The 22765-nt window shown below is 49.4% G+C and overlaps 6 protein-coding genes across 6 annotated transcripts; 5 read left to right on the top strand and 1 right to left on the bottom strand.

Moving 5' to 3' along the window:
* Positions 1-741: 741 nt before the first annotated feature.
* CTRU02_214535 (alpha-mannosyltransferase) lies at positions 742-2720 on the top strand (the record flags this gene model as incomplete). The annotated part of the gene is made up of 4 exons (XM_070206259.1): positions 742-809; positions 881-1158; positions 1191-1612; positions 1665-2720. 4 exons carry the CDS (start codon positions 742-744, stop codon positions 2718-2720), a joined length of 1824 nt encoding a protein of 607 aa, XP_070060033.1.
* Positions 2721-4365: 1645 nt separating this feature from the next.
* Positions 4366-5880, top strand: CTRU02_214534 (proline oxidase; the record flags this gene model as incomplete). Its single annotated transcript, XM_036730443.1, has 2 exons — positions 4366-5006; positions 5061-5880. 2 exons carry the CDS (start codon positions 4366-4368, stop codon positions 5878-5880), a joined length of 1461 nt encoding a protein of 486 aa, XP_036577899.1.
* A 3163-nt stretch (positions 5881-9043) lies between these two features.
* CTRU02_214533 (DUF1680 domain containing protein) lies at positions 9044-11295 on the top strand (the record flags this gene model as incomplete). Its single annotated transcript, XM_036730441.1, has 3 exons — positions 9044-9833; positions 9897-10318; positions 10372-11295. The coding sequence occupies 3 exons, from the start codon at positions 9044-9046 to the stop codon at positions 11293-11295; spliced, it is 2136 nt and encodes a 711-aa protein (XP_036577897.1).
* A 454-nt stretch (positions 11296-11749) lies between these two features.
* On the bottom strand, positions 11750-13727 carry CTRU02_214532 (carboxypeptidase s1; the record flags this gene model as incomplete). Its single annotated transcript, XM_070206258.1, has 7 exons — positions 11750-11919; positions 11980-12340; positions 12396-12437; positions 12491-12897; positions 12951-13187; positions 13238-13400; positions 13455-13727. The coding sequence occupies 7 exons, from the start codon at positions 13725-13727 to the stop codon at positions 11750-11752; spliced, it is 1653 nt and encodes a 550-aa protein (XP_070060032.1).
* A 2440-nt stretch (positions 13728-16167) lies between these two features.
* Positions 16168-18769, top strand: CTRU02_214531 (C6 transcription factor; the record flags this gene model as incomplete). The annotated part of the gene is made up of 9 exons (XM_036730439.2): positions 16168-16217; positions 16284-16406; positions 16467-16588; positions 16645-16824; positions 16896-17440; positions 17503-17776; positions 17830-18005; positions 18061-18241; positions 18297-18769. 9 exons carry the CDS (start codon positions 16168-16170, stop codon positions 18767-18769), a joined length of 2124 nt encoding a protein of 707 aa, XP_036577895.2.
* Positions 18770-19614: 845 nt separating this feature from the next.
* CTRU02_214530 (uncharacterized protein) lies at positions 19615-22372 on the top strand (the record flags this gene model as incomplete). Its single annotated transcript, XM_036730438.1, has 2 exons — positions 19615-21557; positions 21607-22372. The coding sequence occupies 2 exons, from the start codon at positions 19615-19617 to the stop codon at positions 22370-22372; spliced, it is 2709 nt and encodes a 902-aa protein (XP_036577894.1).
* Between the last annotated feature and the right edge of the window lie 393 nt (positions 22373-22765).

Genomic DNA, 22765 nt, shown 5'->3' with positions numbered 1-22765 from the left:
TGTGCATGGAAAAGAAAAAAAGAAAAAAAAATTACCCGAGACCGTATTTTTGTTTGATTTGTTTATCCTATCCCGTCAGTACCAGTAGCAAGGAACATCTGAGCGAGGCACCTTTGAGGTAGAAGCAAAGATGAGACGACGGGAGGGAATCCGTGCTCCCTCAGCGATTAGCACAATATCAGCAAGCGCCGGCCGCTAAGGAAAAAGCATGTGGATGCTCTGATGCGCTGCTGATGATGATGATGAAGGGGGTCTGCGCCGGCAGGTCTGGTCTGGGTCTCTGGGTCTGGTTGCTCCTGCCTTGGCCTGGCCACACTTCCCAGAAGCTCTTCTTTCATCCCCACCTGACGCTAATGTGCTGTAATAATCCCGGACTTCCCTGTTGGTGTCAAGCCACAATCTTCGGCTTCCTTCTGTTCGTCATCATCGAGGTCTGGTCCGTGCGCCAGCTGCCCGCCCCACGATCCGCCAAGCTTTGACCAATGGAAATTTCCCGCCGTCACTCAAATCTAGACACTGTACTGCCTCGGCAGCTGATAGTATCAATGCACAGTTTCTCCTTTCTATTGTAAACGGTGCGCCTGCAAGACCCCTGCTCAATTGGGGGAGCTGTGGCGTCACAAGCTTCCCGCTCTTCTAAAATGTTGAGAATTGGAGCTCCGTGGCATCACAACCACATCTGATTGTCTCTACGGCCTCGTGTCGTTCGCCAACCCTGCCGACTGCGACAAGCCCGCTACGATGCCGCCAAAAGCTGCCCCTCCCCGAAGGGACTTTGTCCATCCTGAAGCGGGACATGCGAGGAAGAAGTAAGTCAATCTGGTTCCTGGCGCCCTCCACAGCCTATCGAATCTCTCCACTAACAATATTCTTCCAACAGGCCGCCCAGTGCCTTCGCCATTGAGCCTATCTCGGCATTCTATTGTTTCCTGGCTGCCAATATAATCTCCGCTCTGTTTGCCCCAATCCAAGACTGCGATGAGACATTCAACTACTACGAGCCCACACACTACCTCTCCCACGGCTACGGTCTTCAGACTTGGGAGTACTCCCCTACCTATGCCATCCGCAGCTGGCTGTATGTCAGTTTACATGCCATTGTTGGAAACATCCGTCGTCTATTGCCACAGTCCACCAAAGTAAGTCCCCTTTGCATCGCCAATATGCTGCCCAGTGGTGCTGACTGCCATAGGTCTCCGAGTTCTACTTCATTCGTTATGTTCTTGCTTTCAGCTGTGCCCTGTGCCAAACCCTGCTCTTCCGTGTCATCAGCCTTACTCTCAACGCACGCATTGGCCTCTTCTTCATCCTGGCAACCATCTTCAGCCCCGGCAATTTCCATGCCAGCACTGCTTTTCTGCCCTCTAGCTTTGCCATGTACATGGCTATGCTGGGCGCTGCTTCCTTCATGAATTGGCGTGGCGGTTTGAAGACAGCTCAAGGTATTTTTTGGTTTGCAGTGGGAGCCATCGTGGGTTGGCCATTCGCCGCGGCTCTATGTGCCCCATTCCTTATTGAAGAAGCTTTGTTTGCCGTGCTGAGTGACAAGGACCGCTTCATCGAGGCCATCATCCGTGTCTTTCGAGGCATTATCGCCGGCCTTATTGTCCTGGTAAGTTTCTCGCTGAACCGTCTGAGCCGCTTTCTAATCTTTATCGTATTAGTTCTTCGATGGTTGCATCAACACTTTCTTCTACAAGAAGATTGAGGTTGCCGCCTGGAACATTGTCAAGTACAACATCTTCTCAGAGACCGGCGGCCCGGAGCTGTATGGCACAGAGCCTTGGACCTTTTACTTCCGCAACCTGACCTTGAACTTCAACATCTGGTTCATCCTGGCACTCCTTTGCTTGCCCCTATTTCTGCTGCAGAAGATCGTTTCACCTTCAGGCCAAGGGTTCCAGACAGGCCTGCGTGCCCTCGTCTTCATCTCCCCCTTCTATCTTTGGCTCGGCATCTTCACACTCCAGCCTCATAAGGAAGAGCGTTTCATGTATCCCGCTTATCCGTTCCTCACGCTAAACGCGGCTATGTCTCTGCACATCATTCTCACGGCGCTTGGCTCATCGGACCCTAAGACTCTGGTTGGCAAGATTCCTGCCAAGCTGAAGCTACTTACCGTCACTCTTGTCCTCTTGCTTTCATTTGACATCAGCCTTTCACGTGTTTATGGCATCTGGTCCGCTTACTCTGCTCCACTAAGGCTTTACTCGCCCTTGGGGGCTGGTGTCAGCGGGGAACAGGGCATCGGTGTGCGTGGCGATAATGTTTGCTTCGGCAAGGAGTGGTATCGCTTTCCTTCCTCCTACTTCCTGCCTCGGGATATGCACGCCAAGTTCATCCGGTCTGAGTTCCGAGGATTGCTGCCTGGAGAGTTCTCTGAAGCCCGCACTGGCTTTGGCTTCTGGAGCGGCACTTGGATGCCTACCAGTGGCTTGAATGACAGAAACGAAGAAGATATGGGCAAGTACGTAGATCACAGAGTGTGTGGCTTCTTGGTGGACACGCAATACCCTGAGAGACACGACCCTTTGCCACCCAACGAGCCCGACTACATTGCCGATGAAGAGCATTGGGAAATCGTAAAGTGTATTCCGTTCCTGGATACAGCAAACACACACTTCTTGGCCAGAGCGCTCTGGGTTCCTGATCTACCCTTCATTCCTGAGAAGTTTAAGAGAACCTGGGGCCGGCATTGTCTTCTCAAGCGCAAGAAGTAAGGTCGTTACTTCAATAGCGTTGCAGGGGCCTTCAACGGCTCGCAAACCTCGCGGCTGGTAAAACAGATATTGCGGTACTTGGCCCAGTAACGCTCCCTCCATCCCGCTACAACTATTGTCAAAGCAGCGCCAAACAAGCCTGCCTTTAATGGTAACCATTCCAGATAGGAAAATGTCTTCTGGTTGTGGAATGATGACCACAAATATCCACGCAGCATTTAGAAAACCATCACAGAGCCACTAATAATGGCCTTGCGATTCGTTGTGATTATCACGTCTGCGAGAATGACCTAGGATATCGGTCGCTGAGAGGAAGGTTTTATTTGAGCTTTTTTCTTGGTGAAGTGAGCTTCACCTCGAGATGGAGGTACTAAAATCTGTTACAGCTTTCAGTTGCTGCACTTAGATAATCATAAAGAAAAAGAAGAAATCAGAATTTTAACAGTGAGCTAAGCCTCAAAGTACATGCGATCTAATGAGCATTTACCGGTGCATAGATTGCCCTGGTTCATTGCTAAACTTCCTTTCAGATTACAAACAAGCAAAATGTTACGCTTCTGTTGAATCCTACTTGTGGTGTTCGCTTTCATCTATACCATTGATCAAAACTGAAAGGCCTGATGAGCTATCACAATTGAAAGAGGTAGGACATGGTTACAAGAAAGTGACTGGATAAACACTGGACTCCAATCTTTCGGGAAAAGATTCACGTGAGCACAATGTATGGGAAGTAACACATTGGAAGAAAGTCAAAACGACTGTACCCAGTAGTTCTGGGCTGCTCAACTGTGAGTAGCAGTTTTGACACAAAATTTCCATGAGTTGTGAGAAAGTTCAATGCTAGTCCTTGGTGTGATCATTGAAAGGCTCTTCGCTATGACAACTGATGAAATGAACAAATCATCGTCTTGATGCGATAAGGCAAGTGAAAAACAAGAAGATAGTTCATAATCGATAAGTGAAGTCCTTCTGGTCGGTGTTGATCGATGGCGGGGTATATCATATCGGGGAGGCGTCCGGAAAGTGGGTCTACCCGGAGCCCTTTCCGGTACCCTCGTCAAGAGACTTCCCAAAAGGGAAATCTACCGCAGTATCATATACCGCTTCTTAGGGCAGGTGACTTATCCTTATCTTCTCTACGTGTGTATTCGATTACATGCTATCTATCACGTAGCACTCTAGCATCGAGACATACGGACCAAGATACCGCACTGCAGCCCAGTCGTTCAAGCTTACTCCCTGTTCGGCCAGCTGTGCGATGCCAATGCGGGGAAGGGCTGATGGTGTCCATCCGCCAAGTCGATAAACACCAAATCATATCAAGTTGTCTATCCAAGATGGAAGATTGGGAAATGCCCCGATTGGTATGAACATCCCAAGCCTACATGTGACCCTGCTGACACCAGGATGGCCATGCCGCTACTTCCGTAAATCGGACCGGATAGATGGATTGGAGAAGGGATGGTAGTACGGCCAGATCCGATACGATGAATTGAGGCGGGGAAGATGATGAGCATTTAGAAACATACATCAGCCGTTGTGCTTTCTGTTATGGAAGGTCACGGGCTCACCCAGAATCGTACGCACTTGTCCTTACTTGCGACTCCAACAACACATTTCAGACGATTTAGCTTTTTGGCCTGACATGAAGATTACCGTCGGCCCTTTTGCCGCCAAGAGGCCGTGGACGTTCCCAGCACTTGCAGCATCTAGCAAGCGACACTACGGCAAGCCAACACAGCCAAGACAAGGCCTCGGAGCTGGCTCACCACACGCGGCGATACCTGATACCAGAAGCCTTGAGCCGAAGAGTAGTACAGCACGTAAATCATTGGCCGGCTTTCCTCTTTCAATCTTGTCTACGGGGACTCTCCTTAGATCATTACTCATCACCACCATCTCATCGAACAGATTCCTCCTCATCCCTTCGCTCTATACCCTATCTTTTCTTGCTAAGCCAGGTCGAAGTTTCCTGTTTGATGTCGACCGCAACCCCATACTTCACAGTATCCTTCGAAAGACTTTTTACGACCAATTCTGTGCTGGAGAGACGGCAGAGCAGACGAAGGCATGCGTTCAGCGGCTAAAGGGACTCGGATTCAAGGGTGTAATTCTCACTTACGCCAAAGAGACCGTCTTTGACCACTTGACTCAGTCATCTCATGAGACAGGAAAGGTGTCAAGCACTTCCAGTATCGACGGTCTTGACCCTGAGATTGAGTCTTGGAGGTGTGGCACCTTGGAGACCGCGGCTCAGGTTGGCGAGGGTGATTACCTTGCCATTAAGTGCGTATCGAATGCCTAATAGTGAGCATGTTACAAGTACTGATGGCGGTTTAGGCTGACCGGGGCGGGCCGCGATGTGACATCAGCATTCGCAGCTGACGAGTTCCCTCCACAACAGATGCAAGATGCTCTAGAGGAGATCGCCACAACATGCAAACAGCGCGGCATCAAGATCATCGTTGATGCAGAGTCGCAGCACTTCCAGAAAGCCATTGATCGCGTCACTCTTGAACTCATGCGCAAATTCAACCGGGACGGTTACGCCGCTATTTACAACACCTACCAGGCCTACCTCAAGAGTACGCCGGACAACATCATTAACCATCTGTCGGAAGCCAGCAAAGACGGTTTCACCCTAGGTCTCAAACTCGTACGAGGAGCTTATATCCTGTCTGACAACAGATCCCGCATTCACGATACGAAGCAAGACACGGACGACGCCTACAACTACATTTCCCAGGGCGCCGTCAGGAGACAGATCGGCGAGTTCGGCGGTGATTCTCCGGGGTCTGTACCATTCCCCTCCGTAGACCTGCTTCTGGCTAGCCACAACAAAGAGAGTCTCTTTGCTGCGCTGAAGTTGCACCAGGAGCGTGTCAAGAACGGCAAGCCGACAGTACCAATTGCGTTTGGCCAGCTTCACGGCATGTCCGACCAAGTAAGCTTCTCGCTTCTGCAGGAGAAGAATGAGGGGCTTGGTGGTCCGGACGTGTTCAAGTGTTCTACATGGGGTAGCATGGGAGAGTGTCTGGCGTACTTGCTTCGCAGAGCAGTGGAAAATAGGGATGCGGTCTTGCGGACGACTGATGAGCATGCTGCTGTGAAGCGCGAAGTTTGGAGGCGGTTGAAGTCCCCATTTTCGTTCGCGAAATAAATCACCCGGTATGAAGCCAGCCAAGTAGATTTTAGTGGTTCTCTTGGGTAAATCGTAATTAGATTATGTTCATGACCAATCTAGCTCTGCATAAGAGGACCCAGGGCTGCCGCAGACACCACTCTCGATGAAATTCTGGATTCCGCGAAGCGTAGTGGACGGCCATGAATGCATCGGGCACTGGATCGAAATGACCATGGCATCTTCTGCGCCCAAATACACGTGGAAATTGCGCGACTCGCCGTTTTCCTGCCCCAACGTAACTGGTCGCTCGCCCCAGCCTTTGCCAACAATCCACAAATGGCGTTTATCTACGTGCTCTCTTGCGATGAGTATCAGGGTGTCCGCCTCGATCCTACTCCACTTCATGTACAGACACCAATCTCCGTCTTGGGCACGCTTTGGAATCAGAATAGGTGCGTCTCCTAACAGATCCATGGTTGTCACAGAGACCGGCCACTGGTGAGGCCGCTTGGAGTGATACGGCCCAGTGGTTTCCTCGGCATTACCTCTGTCGTTGGTCGCCTGAAACCCCCATTCGCCCTTCCCGTTCTTCGTAAGTCGACACCCTTCAAAAACAATCCGAGATCTTGAGTTGGGATTGAACCCAGTGTCTGTGAGCTCTCGGGTTTCCGCGAAGTCGCTCGCCTCCGGCATAACTGGCGGGACTCCTCGCTTTTGGATAGCTTCTTTTAGCTTGGGTGACGGGTCTTCAAGTAGATCTAAGTTTCTCGCTACTCTTTCGCCGTATGATATGAGATTCGGAACACGTCGCCTCGCAATTACTTCAAGAGTCTCTAGCGCCAAATCAAATCGATCTTTGGTGTAATCCGTCCGAATAGGCTTCTCATTGTCGTTCCATCGTACCATGGAAAGAATCCCGTAGACCTTGTCCAGTCTGTTCTCGCACTCCAGATTAGATACTTTTAGAATGAGGGTCGGTAGTTCAAGCAGCTCCATGTTGAAGGATCCAGCTGCCACAAGGGTATTATCGTTTGGGGTATATCCTTGGAAACCACCGTTATAGGATCGAGATGTAGTATTCCCGAACCTCAGAACGCGGAGCCCTTGAGTGACCCAACGACTCATATCATCATCTTTGCCCCAGAACTCACAAGCCAGCCTTAACCCATGTAACAACTGTATCGGTAGGAAGTCACTTCCGCAATGGATATCGACTCGTCGTCCTAAGAACAGTTCCTGAAATACCCAGACCCGACGAAAATAGTTTCGCTTCAAGAAGGCATCTAGAGCTGAATAAAGCCTCACAATGACATCTTTGCTCCTTGAAAACATCCATATCCTCAGCCTAAGCGTTAACAAGCCGTGAATTCTCCACCTCGTCTCCAGGCCACCTACTGTCTTAAACAAACCCGCACTCTCTTGCAAGGTATCATACAGAAACCGGCTGTCATTCGCGTGCTCCCCGGCATACGCCACCACGAGCTCGCCGCGGCTAAATATATCGCTCATCATTTGGACCTGTTGGCTTTTCTCTTGCAGATTGTTTTGATCTATGCAGATCGCATCGATCCAGTAGTAAGCCTTAGGGTTGTATCTCTGAGCTTGGCGAAGAACTGCCGCGCAGTTCGGCCGGACATTCATAGGACGGCCATCAATATGAACAGTAGTTGCGGGCGTCGGCGGACCCCATGTATAGGATATGGTGTTGTACGATGGCGCTTGAACAAGGACAAAGGTATGGAGAGTGCAATGAATTTCGGTCGTGTCTGAAGGGCTGGCTTGCGGTCTTTGGAAGGCAAGCAGGCGAATACACACGCTTGGGTCCGTAAGACTGGTGTATCCGGAACTACTTGACGAATCCAGGCCGTTCGTTTTAGATTGCGACTCCATTTGGACCAATAATTTTCGCAACGAATTTTGTTCAACCCTTGCCGTGGGATGGAGTGTAGAGCTGTCTGGAGAGGGCCTCTGTGGCCCTAGTGCAGATTTCGCCTGCTCTTGATTCTGTTGACCCTGTTCAATCGTCCCATTCAGATTTTCCGATTCTGTGGTCAACGGAGATTGCATGTGATGCTCCATCATGAGCACAACTAGATGTTATGTGACATTGAGCGCGCAAAATTTGTATCTCAGCTGAAGTGGCTGCGGCTGAGTTTAGAGAGTTATGAGATGATGCACTATCACTTTTCTTACGTGGTTGAATCAGCAAATAATGAGACAGGACATAAGACACGCATGTTTTTCAGCCTCCCTATTATTATACAGAGAGGAAACGTTGGGTTACACATGTTTTCCAGCGAACACTATGGTTAGGCGATAAACAACAATTATCACTTAGGGTTCTTTAACCGTTCCAACTCGGTGCACGAATTGAGAAGAAGCTGTTGCAATCCATTTTAGCTGTTCAAATAAGTCCTTACTACTGTCATCAGGCTGTTCTGTCGTCTAAAGGATTGAATTTGGGTAGAAGCTACGTTATTGAACAATCGAGGAGTCAGCTCACGTTCAAAATCCATCATCAGCGCAGATATAGGTTGCAATCGAGTTATAATAGTTCATAAACTTGTCTTCCAGTGAATGGAGCCGAGACTTAGGAAAACGAATTCCGCAAGTCCGGCATGGTGCAAATCAACAACCCAATAAGCTGGCCCTAAGCTACGCGGTGAGAACGTCAATGCCAGACGTCCAGAAAGGCTGGATAATCATACCATTAGTGTACAAAGCCTGACCCCTCACATATGTCCTCGTCGACCACTGTAACGCAAGGTGTACCCTGCATCGGCCCCGAACGAAGTGCAGGGCATCGGTACTGTGGCCCGGCTTGGCGCCCCGTAGCGTCCGGAGACCATCCCGATCTTGCATATGGCCAGCCCAATCCCCAATTACCCCACGAAACAGATAGCTGAATGCAACATTTCTGCATTGATTTGCTCGGAAGCCAAGTGCGTTGGTCTTCAAGGGTCACCCCGCACCCAACGACACATTGCATGAGGGCTCAACATGTCTCGATGGCCTACAGAACATAGCAGTTAGAGGTTGTGCTGCTGAAGCGTTTGTTATCAAGACCTGATGGTGAGCAAGAAACAGTTACGCCATGATCCTTCTCAATTTATATGAAAGTTTTTTTGTTGTTCCAGAACCATTTTACCATCATTACAGTATTGGGATGCTTTGCATTGGGTTCATCTAGTATCCTACCATGTCTTCCGATGAATCGTTCAACAAGCGTCTTGTCCCTTTCAAGTATGAGCTGTATCCGTTGGGCGCGATTAAGCCGAATGGATGGTTCAGGGATCAACTCCGACTCAGCGCTAAAGGCCTCGGTGGTAATCTGTTCCACTTCTATCGCTTCGTCAAAGAGAGCACTTGGCTTGGAGGGACATGGGAGTACACCCCCTTGAATGAGGCAGCACCGTACTGGTACAACTATATTGTACCCCTCGCATATACTCTGGATAGAGATTGCGACCCTGAGCTGTTTTTGGAAATCAAGAAGCAGGCCAATTACTTCGTGGACTACACGCTCAAACATCAAGCGGAAGATGGGTGGCTAGGGCCAGAGCAAACGGCGCATACTCGTGGAATTTGGGCGCGATGTCTTCTTCTCCAAGGACTGATGAACCATGCTATTGCAGATTCTTCAAGGCGTACTGTTATTCTTGAAGCTATCTTTCGGTTTGTGCGGTTGGTTCACAGCATGCTGCAAAATAATCATCAAGGTTACATACCACAAGAAGACGATGTGTTCGACTTGCAACTATTTGGAGTTGCACGAGCTCACGAGCTGGCACTTACACTTCAGTGGCTCTATGAACAAACCAATGACTTCGAAGACCGGCGGATCATATGGGAGGTCATGGATATGATGTGGGAAGGATCTCGTATTGCGGAGAGAGATTGGACGAAGTTCTTCGGTGAAGACTTTCCTCAAACCCCTTCAGTGAGGCACAAGTCGTTGAATTTCAAGCATGGTGTCAATGTTGCTCAAGGTAAGGCTTCAATGCTTCTTCTTTCCCTGAAAGCGAAAGACAGCTAGCTAACAGCGAATTCAGGCCTCAGATACCCAGCCCATCTATATCGTATGGAACCATCGGAAGAGCTTGCATCTCTTTGCAGAGATGCCGTCAGTAAGACCTTCCAGTTCCACGGCACAGCCGCAGGTTCCATCAGTAGCGATGAGTATATCGGAGGTCTTTCTCCTCAGCGTGGCTCTGAGTTGTGCTGTTCGGTCGAACTTATGTTTTCTCTCTCTTATCTTTTCCAGCTCTTCGGGGACAACCACTTCGCGGACATGGTTGACTCTGCAGCGTTTAATGCTATTCCAGCCGGTATTAGTGCGGATTGGTGGAGCCATCAGTATATCACACAAGTCAATCAGCCATGGGCTCGGGAGCTTGAAGTGCCTGAAGGCGAGAAGACGCCGTTTTATGACGTTTGTCGCTACGCTAATGTTTTCGGCCTTGAGCCTGAATTCGTAAGTTTTTCACTTCTCACCATCTTTGTTCAATTGCTTATCCACAAAATTAGCCATGTTGTACAGTCAACCACCCAACCGCCTATCCAAAGTTTCTGATGAACGCATTTCTGTGCAAGAGAACCACTGAAGGATCGCCTTCAATTGTCCATGCATTCTTGATCCCATCCAGACTGGAATTTGATGGGATTAGCATCAATTGCGAGTCGAACTACCCCTTCGTTCCTTGCGCACTACACTATACCATCACAACCGACAAACCTTTTGAGTTTCTGATCCGTGTCCCAGCTTGGGCGTCCACATTTTCAACGATTGAGTTCAAAGAATCATCATCAAAGTCTCCTCCCAAAATACAACGATTTGTAACAAACACAGAAAATCTAGCTGAGAATCTTCATGGCGTAAACATACCCGAAAAGGGCAAATTTGAGGTGTTTGTCACCATTGGCGCCGAAGTTCAGATTAAGAAGCACGAGAACAACTCCGTCAGCATACACTGCGGGCCTCTGCTTTATGCATTTGAAATCGACTTCAAGACTAAGTCTAGACTACCGCGTAACTATAAAGACCAGTCTTCCGACTGCGCTGAGGTTGCGGCTGTGGGCACTTGTGAAGATCAGGCCTGGATGAGGCAAGCATGCGACCACGACTATCTCCCTGAATCAAACTGGAACATTGCTGTCGACCCAACAAAAGGAATTAATGCTATCATCAAAGAGCAGAAGCATCCTTGGTCTGATACTGAAGGAACTGAGAGGGAAGTCGGAGGCCTTCCTGACCCGATCTGGAGTTCGGGAGCTTCTCCTGTGCACCTTGAGGTGACAGCCGCTTGGGTCAACTGGCCTACCCAGAACGGAACAGCAGCAGACCCTCATGAAGTGGAGAGAAATTTTCAGGGTGAGCCATTCAAAGCCAAGTTGGTACCGTATGGGACTGCAAAGCTTCATATAGCCCAGTTCCCTGTCGTGGAGACATAGACATAACATACCTGTCCTTGAAATGTTACTACAAGTTACTCAATACGAGGGCTTTAATTGTTTCAGCATGATATTATTGTTATAAAAAGTGGTAAGGACTTTAAATCAAGATGATATGCAGCAATTTCCCGTTGAAGTTAACTTGCCTGTCACAATCAAAAGCCTAGCTCTAACCATGACCACGTCATGGTTAAATATTTTCTCAACTTGTTCTCGTCTTTTGTGACTTGGAGCAGAATAAAACAAGTGTTGAACGTTTATTTCCGAAGACAAGCAGAGGCACATTGTTTTTTTCATCAAATTCAGATTTCAAGTCAAGCAAGACTAGCTAAAGGGCATCGTTTGAAAAGAGTTAACTATGTCTGCTTGGCACCGGGAGTGAATGAATCAATATGAAGACGCTTTCCATTTCAAGCTAGTCACCACGAAACGCGGTTATTAATATCCCAGCCGTTTAAGCTTCAGTTTTGGCTGGCAAGGGAGGTAGAGTGGTTGTCTTCGTCGTTTTAGCAGTGCCGTTGGTCTTGAAAGTGCTGTCAGAAGTGATTTCAACTTCTCCAGTCGCAATATCGAAGCGGTTGGTAGTTCGGTTGAAAATTTGGAAGGAAGCCGCAGGTTGGAAATCTGCAGTTGTCAGAAATACGCTTCAGAATTCGAAAACAAAACGCAAAACGTGGTTCTTACAAGGAATTTCATGCCCCGCATTCCAGACACGAGTGAAACTCAGCTTGCCGTACTGTCTAGTCTCGCCATATGCAACCCCATCAACCATTAGAGGAGTATAGCCGGCATCACGGAAGTTTTCAGCCCCAGACCACTCAGCCGCAAGAGAAAGGGCCTCGCCACCTATCCAGTTGCAAATGTAATCTGCATCTCCAAAGACAAGGGCAACTTGTACATCAAGTTCTAGCAACTTCTCAACATCTGGAAGGTACCCCACTGCGAAGTCTCCAGATAAAGTGTAGGCTGTGTAGAGGAGATTGTTTGAGGTGTAGTTGAGGTCAACACCAAGTGCATTCTGGACTGGACCGGTATTAAGATATGGCTTTTCAACGGTCAGTGATCTTTAAGCATTAGTTTCCCCATGATGCGTTACTTACTCGCCAGTAGTTGGGGGGAACATCCTCTCCTGAACGGAAACGCTGGTCGACATCAGTATTTAACTTGCCAGGAATTTTAACTCATTTAAACTCACAATGTCGTAAGTACCGCGGCCCTCGAGGTTAAAGGTGTAGAACATTCCCTCAACGTCAGACTGACAGATGAATTGAGCTGCTGAGCAAGCGGATCGGCGGACTATGGAATCTCGCTCAAGCCAGTCACAGTAGTCGAGCTTCTCCTGGCAGCCACCCGGGCGGTCTCGGTTCCACTTTCCATACTCGTAGATGGTGTCGTTGATGAGGTCAATGCCATAGCCGTTGTTCTCTGCTCGAGTAAAGTCAAGCAAGTAACGCGTTTGGACGTGTTCATCCACGATACCGTTCACAATACCAAGGCTTTTCAAGTTGAGTTTACGCCCTTTGGCCGGGTTTTCCTCAAGTTCCGAGTTCTTCTCGTTGAATAGATTGTAGAAAGCAGGGCCCCAATGTCCGCCAAATGATTCTGAGAATTCGTCAGTCGGACAAATTAATACTGGGTGTCACGAGAGAGCTCACCAGCCCAAAGATGAAAGTCAACGGAGGAAATGTTTGACGGGCTCAACTGCGGCAAAGCATCGTAGAAACCTTGCAGAACCTCCCAGCAGGTTATGGCTGCCAGGCGGCTTGTATCCTCTTTTGTGGGGTCGATGACTGCCCAGCGGCCCTCCCGCTGCTGGGGGTTTGCCGGTTTCTTTTCCACGCTGAGATAGGTTGGCTCTAGAAACCCTACCTCCTTCTCGCTGTAGGAGAAGCCTTTTGCTGTCAGCCACAGAGACATCTCACTGAAGTATCAGAAGAAATACCTGTTCCAACTGGCTGAGAGAGGAAAAGAACATTGGAGATTTCCGTCCACGAATAATCTCGTAGAACAGTTGTCATATTTTCGACAACTTCGCAAGGCCCAATCTCCTCGAACAAGCCGATGAGAGAGTCAGAACCAGGCCCACCATTGAGCCAAAGAGTAACCTAAACGAATACAATTAGTTTCACATTTTCCAAAGAAAGTTCATAGATGCGTACAGGATCATTCGCTGGATCTCTTCGTGACTCAAAGAACCAGAAAAAGACGTGGACGTCGGGAGCAATATCAATATATCCACTGTACGAGTTGACCCCAGGTGTAGTTTCACAGATGCCTTCTTTCCCGGGCTCCTTGAAACGGATTTGAGAGCCACCGGGACTGGTGATGGTTGTCACCCCCTCCGCCTCGCCAGGTGCCTGTCTCGGTAGGACAGCGCCAAAGACTGGCACCACAGCGAGGACGTGGAATGTAGCACAAAGATTCAACTTCATAGTAGCGATATACTAATGAAATCAAGAGATTCAAATCAGCGAGCTTAACATCGTTAGAAAGAAAGCCGCTGTCCCTCGTGTTGGCGATGCCACTAAATATAATTCTTGAATATTGACAGCTCTGGAAACCTTGCCATCGAATAAGTAGAATACTACTCTTCGTTCCTCAACGGCTAACATTTTGCGTCTCGTTTACACACGATACCTGCTCCCGACTTGCATAGGCCTTGCTGCCGATTAGGCGGTATTCCACCCGATATTGTTTGTCTCTTTGATGCTTTTTTCGCAACGCAACGGAAGACCGTCTGATCAACCGAGTGTTATCACAATCCTGTATCAGCTCCTAATTACGTCACGCCGGGTAGGTTCGCGTCGCTACGGAGAATTTGCCTGCCATGTGTGGAAAGCGGGGGAGCTTACTTCAACCTCAGACTGGTTGAATGGAGCTACGCGCCCCAATCGCCATGAGTTGCCAAGGAATCGCCAATTCCTGATCCCCACACTGGATGTGCAACCCTAGTTGCCTTGGAGTTGGTGTGGCTAGATGCTGGTTAGGAAACATGTAGATCATTTGCAATATCATACGTTACTTCGGACTCTCTGCCGGCGTCCCGCGACTTGTTGATCGGATGTTCCGGCCTCATACCACCCTTTTCCCAAGTCAGAACTACCTCAATTTTCTCCATCATCCGTGACTGATTTTCTTGGCCTTTTTTTGATTCCACCAATTGTTTACTAAGAAGAATCACTTCGTATGCCCTCCTTCGTACCTACAACAGACTGTCAAGAGACGACTGCAGCATACTGTAGTCATCATATCCTACCTTACTTAGACGCTGTGTATTGTCAAAGAATGTTGAAGAATTCTTTAACCCTCCTGTTTGCCTCTATGGGTCAATTGCTGTCTGAGACTGCGTTATTACAGGTAACATTTGTGCCTTAGTGGGACGCAGATATCAAGTGGGGTTGTTGTCATTCTGACTTCCATCAACCAAGCTGAGGGTGTGGTCAAGGCGACCATTGGGGGGGGGGGGGATAACACCAAGCTCAGTTCATTCTTTCTGCCCACAACAGCTGGAGCTAAATTAGACTGGCTATTTGCCTGAATAGGTATTCCCAAAAGTATGTGAGACAAAAAGTATGTGAGACATTAAGCGGCTATAGCCGTTGCCGATACATGAAGCCCGACAATTGGAAGAGGAGTCAAAATCTCTCCACCAATGGCCCCGTCAGAGATCCAAACGTCACAATAGTTGAACTCTGACAACAAGAACGACTTTTCCCATAGTTTGCCACTATTTTATGAGGTGAGGACAGTTATACAAGAAAGAATTTCGATCAAAACATGACTAGAAGTCATCAACAACGCCAAGAACAGGTTTCCATGCTGACAGAGCTGCGTTATTCTTTGACAGAACAGTACATGCTGATTAGATTGTCGAAAGGTAAGCTTTTCTAGTCCTAAACTACTGCCCGATGCCAAATCTTGTATACAATCTAGTTACTCCTCGAAAGTGTTGTCTTTTGTTTCCCTAGGGCTTAGGTTTCAGGAGTTGCTTGCTACATGCTGGACGAAAAGTAGCTTGTTGGTCCGTCGTTACTCAGAATGCAGTGTAAACTCGACGTCACACATAATTTCAGCGGTAAAGAGGTGACGCATTCAGACTTCCTACTTTTGAAGCCTTTTCTTTCGTAATGCTACTTAGAAACAGATTATTCATGCCAAATGCCTTCGCAAATAAAAGGAAACTTTTGATGTTGCATGGAAACCCGCATTAATTCCCTCAAGGTCGGCCACAGAAACACTGATAACCAACGCAAATAACACACCACCTCCAACGACAGACAATCTAAATAGATAGACGTCAAGAGGAAGTCTTCTCTCCGTTCAGAAGCGGAAGGAGGTCTGAAGGCGGTCACGAGCTCGCTGTTGTCCAATCGGTGCTTATCCAGGCATCCCCTGCTTCTGCACAATCTTTCATTGGTTCCCCCACGATGACCAACAAAAGTATTCTTGCAATCAAGTCCAATTGGGGGCTAGATTGCATATCCTCTAAACTATCAGCAAGCCATCGGCAAGGAATTCCCGGCTGGCAACGGGCCATAGGCCAAGATATCAAATAGCGGAACGGACGGAGCAATGTGCACCCCGCATCCCACCAACCACCCGGCATTGCAATGACACGACAAAATACTGGAAGAGGAATCTGGAGATAGGGAGTCCTGGGATCGCCCCAGATAAGCGCTCCTATCGGTACCTATCTCTTATCTAAAGCTTGTCAGAGGTGTCGGGCGGAAGACCGATGGGGAGGCGCCGCCAACCCCGCACTACTGCGAAACGACGGATATCTGGGGTATCTGGGCCGTTGTCCATTTGGGATACCTACCTACTATGGAGATACCAAGACCATTGATGCCTTCTAACGCGGAATAGTGCACAATGGAGTCTTCAAACACTCAGCGACGGATCACAAAGCGATCATCATACGCGTGAGTGACCGATATTGAACAGTCGTCTCGGTAATGCGTACTGACAGTTGCTGTTTGCCTCAATAGATGCTCGCGATGTCGGAGGCAAAAGATCAAATGCTCTGGATTGCATCCGTGCAACAACTGCACGCAGCGGCGGCTGACATGCATATTTGACGAGCGCGATAATAAGGTTATGGTAACGCAAGGGTGAGCACCTCAAGTCTAGGCTCTCATTGCTGATAGTAATACTGACTTTCATGCGTACAGATATCTGTCTGAGCTTCAGCAAAAGATTGCACGTTTGGAAAGGCTTCAAGCGAGGGCATTTGCCGAGCAGAGTCTAAGAAGTAGTGACGCTAGTGCTGGACGCACAGGAGCCCAACAAGAAGGCGCGCTTGCTTGACTCTCCTTAATAAGAATCCACGAACGTGCTGACTTCTTACAGATGAATACGCGGATGCTTCACAATTCGATGAGCAGCGTAGGCAAAGTTACCACGGCCCTGGCGCAGTTCGGCGGGGCTCTCCGTTCAGGGGCCAACAGGATGGAGATGATCCTGACCTCACAAATCCACTTACAGCAACACCATCACGCTATTGCCTATCGGCGTCAAATGGAATGGCTTGTAGGCTTTTACCCTTCCGTACATGGGCTTGGTACAGAAGGGTTGCGAGGCTGACATTCGGATGGCTTTAGACTTCCTCGGTGCTTCATCAAACTGGTCATTTTCTCGTCAAGTGCTCAGTGTTACCCATGAACACGTCTGCCAAGCACCACTCCCTACAAATAGCCTTCTTTTCGACGGTTGCGCCTATGAACTTGGATGGGATGGCTCTCGGGTCTCCCAGACATTGGATAACAGGTTGATACCCAGTATTGACTATGCCATCTTCCTTATCAATGCGGTCAAGTTTCACTGCGGTCAATTGTTCCATCTTTTTGAGGTGGACGAATTCATGACCAATATGCACAATTTCTATGCCAAATCTTCCGCTGACAGAGCAGAAGATACCAGCCTTTGGTATATCCACTTCCTCGTTATCCTTGCCTTTGGCAAGAGTCTCATCCAGCGAAAGAACCAAGGGAAGAGACCTTCAGGCGCAGAATTCTTTGCCAGGGCTCTCCAGCTCTTGCCGGATGTCACCGCTCTGTGCAAGGAACCGATTTTATCATCCGAGATTCTATGTGCTATTGCTTGGTATTACCAAGCCTTGGACTTCCGTCATGCCGCTCACAACTTCGTAAGCTTACTTTAGCAGCCTTTCAATAGCGGCCCTTTTACATCTTGCTAACCTCCGGATAGATTGGCCAAGCTAAAAGTATGGCGATGAATCATGGAATGCACACAGACATGCCGGTAATGGATCTGGGTCCAGAACTTGTTCAGAGGTGCCGCAAGATCTGGTGGACGGTTTATGTTTTAGACCGACAAATGAGTTCGCTGATGGGGCTCCCTCAGTCGACTCTAGACGAAGGTGTTTACTGCCAGCTTCCGTCATATTCGGGCTCCGTACAACGCACGACGGCACTGAGCATGCAGATCAAGTTTGCTCGTATTATTGCCGAGATCAGTAGCAGTTAGTTACTCCTTTCTATCGACTAGAGAATGACTAACTAAACTTCTCTACAGCTGTTTACGGCACAACAGGAAGGCTCAGCAAGAGATTTGTGCTGGGCACAAAAGCGGTGCTTCAAAGCGTTGTAGCGGTTGCTGATGAGCTACGAACATCGTTCCCGCTACATGCGGACGAGCGTTTTGACGGTATCTCCAGGCTCTCTGCTCACTTGCACCTTTCTTATTACCAGGTAAGACTCTCGTCAATTCCAACTTGTACTTTTGCAAGCTGACATCTACATCAAGTGCATTGTTCTTGCAACAAGACCGTTGCTGCTATGTTGTCTCATTAAAAGATTCGAATCACCCCTTGAAGCCGACTCGCTGATGGCATCCCCGAAAGTCCGGAACCCTCTTCAAATGTGTGCGGAATCTTCCATACAGATTCTCAACATCCTCGATAGACTCCGAGGCCAGGGACTACTAGGTAAGTTTAACGGACTCAGGAATTAGTAAGTGGCGTAAACTGATCAACTTCAAAGAAACATTCCTTCCGCTCGACCTCGACTCTCTCTTCGTATCCACGGTTGCCCTCCTTGTCGCCCGTGCTGTTGATTCTCGCTTGATAGAGAGCCAGATTCCATGGCTTCAAAAGTCAAACGCCATACTCGAGGAAATGGTAGTCAGTGGCAATCTAATAGCCGAGTTTCGGAAAAGCGAGATGCAAAAGTTGGAAGAGATGCTCGGGGACTTCATCATGACCCAGCCGCGCAGATCTAGCGATTCAACCAGTTCGGCCCCGGAAACTGGCTGGCAACCAACGGGCTCCACGGTGGCCGTTCCGAACCCGATCCAAACGGAAACGGTTGCAGTATACCCCGAGTTTACCAAGGATGGTAGCACCAGCAGTCAAGCGGAAGATTTGACTGCGCAACAATTAATCGACGTAGTCAACTCGATGGAGTGGGAGGATAATGAATGGATGTCCTTTTCAATGGTGAATGAACAAGAATAGAGTTTGAAAAATAAGGTTTGAGCGAGTGCTTAGCGCTGGTTTTTTTTTTTTGCATTTCGGTTTTGATGGCCATTCATCCAAACTGAAGAAATTGGAGATGGAGCACCTTCGAAATAAGTATATATTACTTTCTTTTTTATTAACTCTTCATGATTGAGTTCGCGTCTCATCTAGAAAGAGACATGTGCCCCGAAATCAACCGTCTAATAGTAACGCTATTAACTCTAAACCCTCAAGTTAATGTTACGTGCGCTGACCCCTTCTCCTTAGTGGGGCAAGATGAGAACAGATGTTCGTCCCAGCAAAAACAAAGTCTAGAGTCTAGAGTTGATTTTCGGTTTGGTTTTCGGGTCGAATTCACCATGGAGTTGCCGAGTCCGGTTGAAAAGAACAGGGAAGTACCCAAGCACTCCCCCGTGATCATTGTTGGCTCCGCTCAGTTGCATGTAAGTACCTTAGATGAAGTTCTAGCGAGGACCACTATAATATCAGGGGGGGAACTCACCCGTCGATCACTTACTACTCTGTAATAACCGAATGGAATCAGGTGCTTCCCTGCGCTCTCGTGTTTCCCCTTCGTATAAACTAATGCCGAACTTCTTTCATTACGTTTGGCTCTCCGCAACTGATGGTACGATAGGGGCATGTCTCCTTGATGTCATAAAATAGGCTTTTGCCGGCCCAATTGAAGGGGCAAGATGGCTTGGCAAGGCTTCATCCGCATTTTCCCTTTGATGGGGACTTAAAGCCAGGCCGGCGCCTTTCCAAAGCGTGTTCGATCTACGCACGGAATATAGACAGTACATTCGTTTCGTAAACACGGGGTTTACGAAACTTCCTGCACTATGTTTCGGTCTTTCAGCTATGCGCCGTCCGTGGCGCTGGCTCTCGCGGCTTTCGTCAACGGCCAAACTCCAGACGTCCTTGGCCTCGCCAATGGCTTCATCGACTACGAAGCTGGTCAGGTCACTGGCCAGATCGTTCGCGACTCCCAGACGCTCGCTTCGATGAAGGTTGGATCCGGCTTCGACTTTCTTCCTTCGGACTTCCTCGCAAACCTGACGCATACCGCCTACGCCAACCATCTTGGAGATGTCAATTTCCATTACAAAGTCGCAGGCCGCGGCAACTGGACCTTGGTTGCGTCCGCCAAAGATAGAAAGGCCGTCACAGCGCTGAAAGATCTTGCTCCTGGCGTCCTCGCCGCCGCTGATCTTGCCCCTACGCTCCCTTCCGGCATTCCTCTCAAAGTCACCAGGGAATGGCTCAAGGATGGCGAAGGCCTCGCTCTCCGCGTAAACCTAACCAACACTGGTAAGGACGATGTTGAGCTCGGATCGCTCGGCCTGCCTGTCGCCATTAACAACATCTTCTCCACCCGCGATCCTGAGAACCTTCAGCAGCATTGCTCTCTTGCGGACCCATACATCGGACTCGACGCCGGATATGTTCGTGTATCGCCAGTTGTGGGAACCGGAAACGCTCTAGTCGTTACACCCCTTGGCAAAAGTCCCCTTGAAGCATGGAGATACGTTGATGAGCCGGAGGGAGACTTTGGGTACGGTTCGCAGACCTACGAGGCCACCTATGAGTGGACGATTCACTCTCAAGGCTGGGCGGACGTGGATTGGGAAGGTGCTGATTCCTGGAACAAGCCCACGTCGAAGACTTTGAAGGCCGGTGAGGCGTATTCTGTCGGCCTCAGGTTTTCAATCGCGGAAAGTATCCAGACCATTGAAGATGCTGTTGAGAAGGCGGGCATTCCTCTCGCTATTGGTCTTCCGGGATATGTTATTCCTTCCGATCTAACTGCCCGTCTGTATCTCACGCACTCATCCCCAGTGAAGTCCATCGACAGCGCCGGTGCTTTCACAATCAAGCAAGATGAGGCAGCCAAGGGCTCTCCCTACCTGCTCACCCCCGAGAACGGTAGCTGGGGCAGAAACAAGGTCACCATCACCTACGAAGACGGCAAGACGCAGGTGGTCCACTACTACATCATCAAGCCGGCCACGCAAACTGTTGCGGATATGGGCCACTTCCTCACCACCGCCGCCCACTTTACTGATGAGAAGGATCCCTTTGGCCGAGCCCCCTCCATCATGACGTACGACCGCGAGGCCAACGCCATCGTTTCTCAAGAGTTCCGTTCCTGGATTGCGGGACTGAGTGACGAAGGAGGTACTGGTGCGTACATTGCCGCTGCCACCAAGCTCTATATCCAGCCCGTCAGCCGAGAGATCGAGGTCCTGGACGCGTTCGTTCACGACACCGTCGTTGGGACTATTCAGCCACCAGACTCTTTCGCTGTCAGAGCTAGTACGTTCTACTATGAGCCTGGCAAGATCGATTTCCAGTATGCTTCCGGCCCGGATTACAGCAGCTGGATGACTTGGAACAAGGAGAGAGCGTACACGACCACCCGTGCGTACAACTACGTTCACCCCGTTATCGCATACTGGACCATGTATCGGGTGGCAAGGGCCCATCCCGAAGTCAAGACCCGCTCTGACTGGACCTGGTACATCAACCAGGCGTTCAACACCGTCCAGCACTGCCTGAGCAACAAGACGGAAGGCTGTGATTACGGTTTGACCGGCCTCATGGGCGAGACTGTTTTCGGCGAATTGCTCGAGGATCTCAAGCGCGAGAACATGACGCAGGAGTTCACTGCTCTCGAGGCCTCCATGAAGTATCGTGCGGAACACTGGGACAGCCAGGCTGTGCCGTTTGGAAGTGAAATGGCTTGGGACAGCACCGGACAGGAAGGCGTCTACTACTGGACCGAGTAAGTCGAATCGAGTTGATATTTGGGGTGATCTCACTAACGTCAACAGCTACTTCGGCCTGGCAAAGACCGCGACCAAGGCCATCCACAGCATCGTGGCCTACATGCCCACTGTGGCCCATTGGGGATACAACGGCAACGCCCGACGATACTGGGACTTCAACTACGGCGGCAAGCTTCAGGGCAATGAGCGCCAGATCCACCACTACGGATCTGGCCTGAACTCCCTTCCTCTGCTGCACTACTACGAGAAGAACCCGACCGACTTCAACGCCATCCGCGTCGCCTATGCCGGAAACTTTGCCCCCCTGAGCAACATCGACAAGGAGGGCTTCCCCTCCGCGGCATTCCACTCTTACACCTGGAACCTCAAGTGGGATAACTACACCGGCGACTACGGCCTCGGATTCCTGGGTCTCGGCCTCGGCCAGACCGTGTACATTGTCAACACCGAGAAGTACGGCGAGGTTGTCTTTGGCGGTAACGTCATCGAATCTAGCGACAAGGCTGTCGTCGCTGAGCCGAGAGATGCGGTCCGCCGCCGGGTGTTCGTCGCCGACTTGGGTCTCAAGATCTCTTTGAGCGCCGGAGCCATCGACACCATCACCTACGACCGCCAGGCCAAGACCGTGAAGCTGAGTGTGAGCGCTGCCGCCACGGAGGCTGCGTTGAAGGCATCGTCCGCCATTGTTTGGCTTACCGAGCCGGCGGCGAAGAGTGCTTCATTCTCGATTGCCGGGGCTACCAAGGCCAGAGGTGGATTCCAGATCGATCTTTCGAGTGGAAAGGCCGAGATCACTATTGCGAAGCAGTAGGCTCGCAGAGTTTGTGAATCTCGATGTGTAAATACTACCTTTCTCTATATTCTCGTTTTCAAAGAAGCTCCAAATGAGCAGTTATTTACCATTGGTTAACTTGTGTTTTGTGAGACAAATCGATTGTAATCCTTGGTAATACTAACACTCGAGGTGAAACCACTTGAGGTGAAATTATTTAGGAAGTGTGTAAGATCGGCTCGGTATGCGGTGTAAGACTTCCATGAACAGGCAAAAAAGTGAGGGCGAGGCCTTTTGGCGGGTGGTAAATTGTACCCTTGAACATGTGAAGTCACTCAATTTAATAATTTAATCACAGGCGCTAAAACAGCGGTTCGCTTCTCTTAGGCGAAAGTGGCTTCTTTTCCCCTCTGTCACTCTCTCATGATGCTG

Source organism: Colletotrichum truncatum, assembly GCF_014235925.2.
Source record: "Colletotrichum truncatum strain CMES1059 chromosome Unknown Contig_0011, whole genome shotgun sequence".
Taxonomy (NCBI): domain Eukaryota; kingdom Fungi; phylum Ascomycota; class Sordariomycetes; order Glomerellales; family Glomerellaceae; genus Colletotrichum; species Colletotrichum truncatum.
Note: the sequence above shows the minus strand (reverse complement) of the source record. Positions and strands in the feature narration are given on the sequence as shown.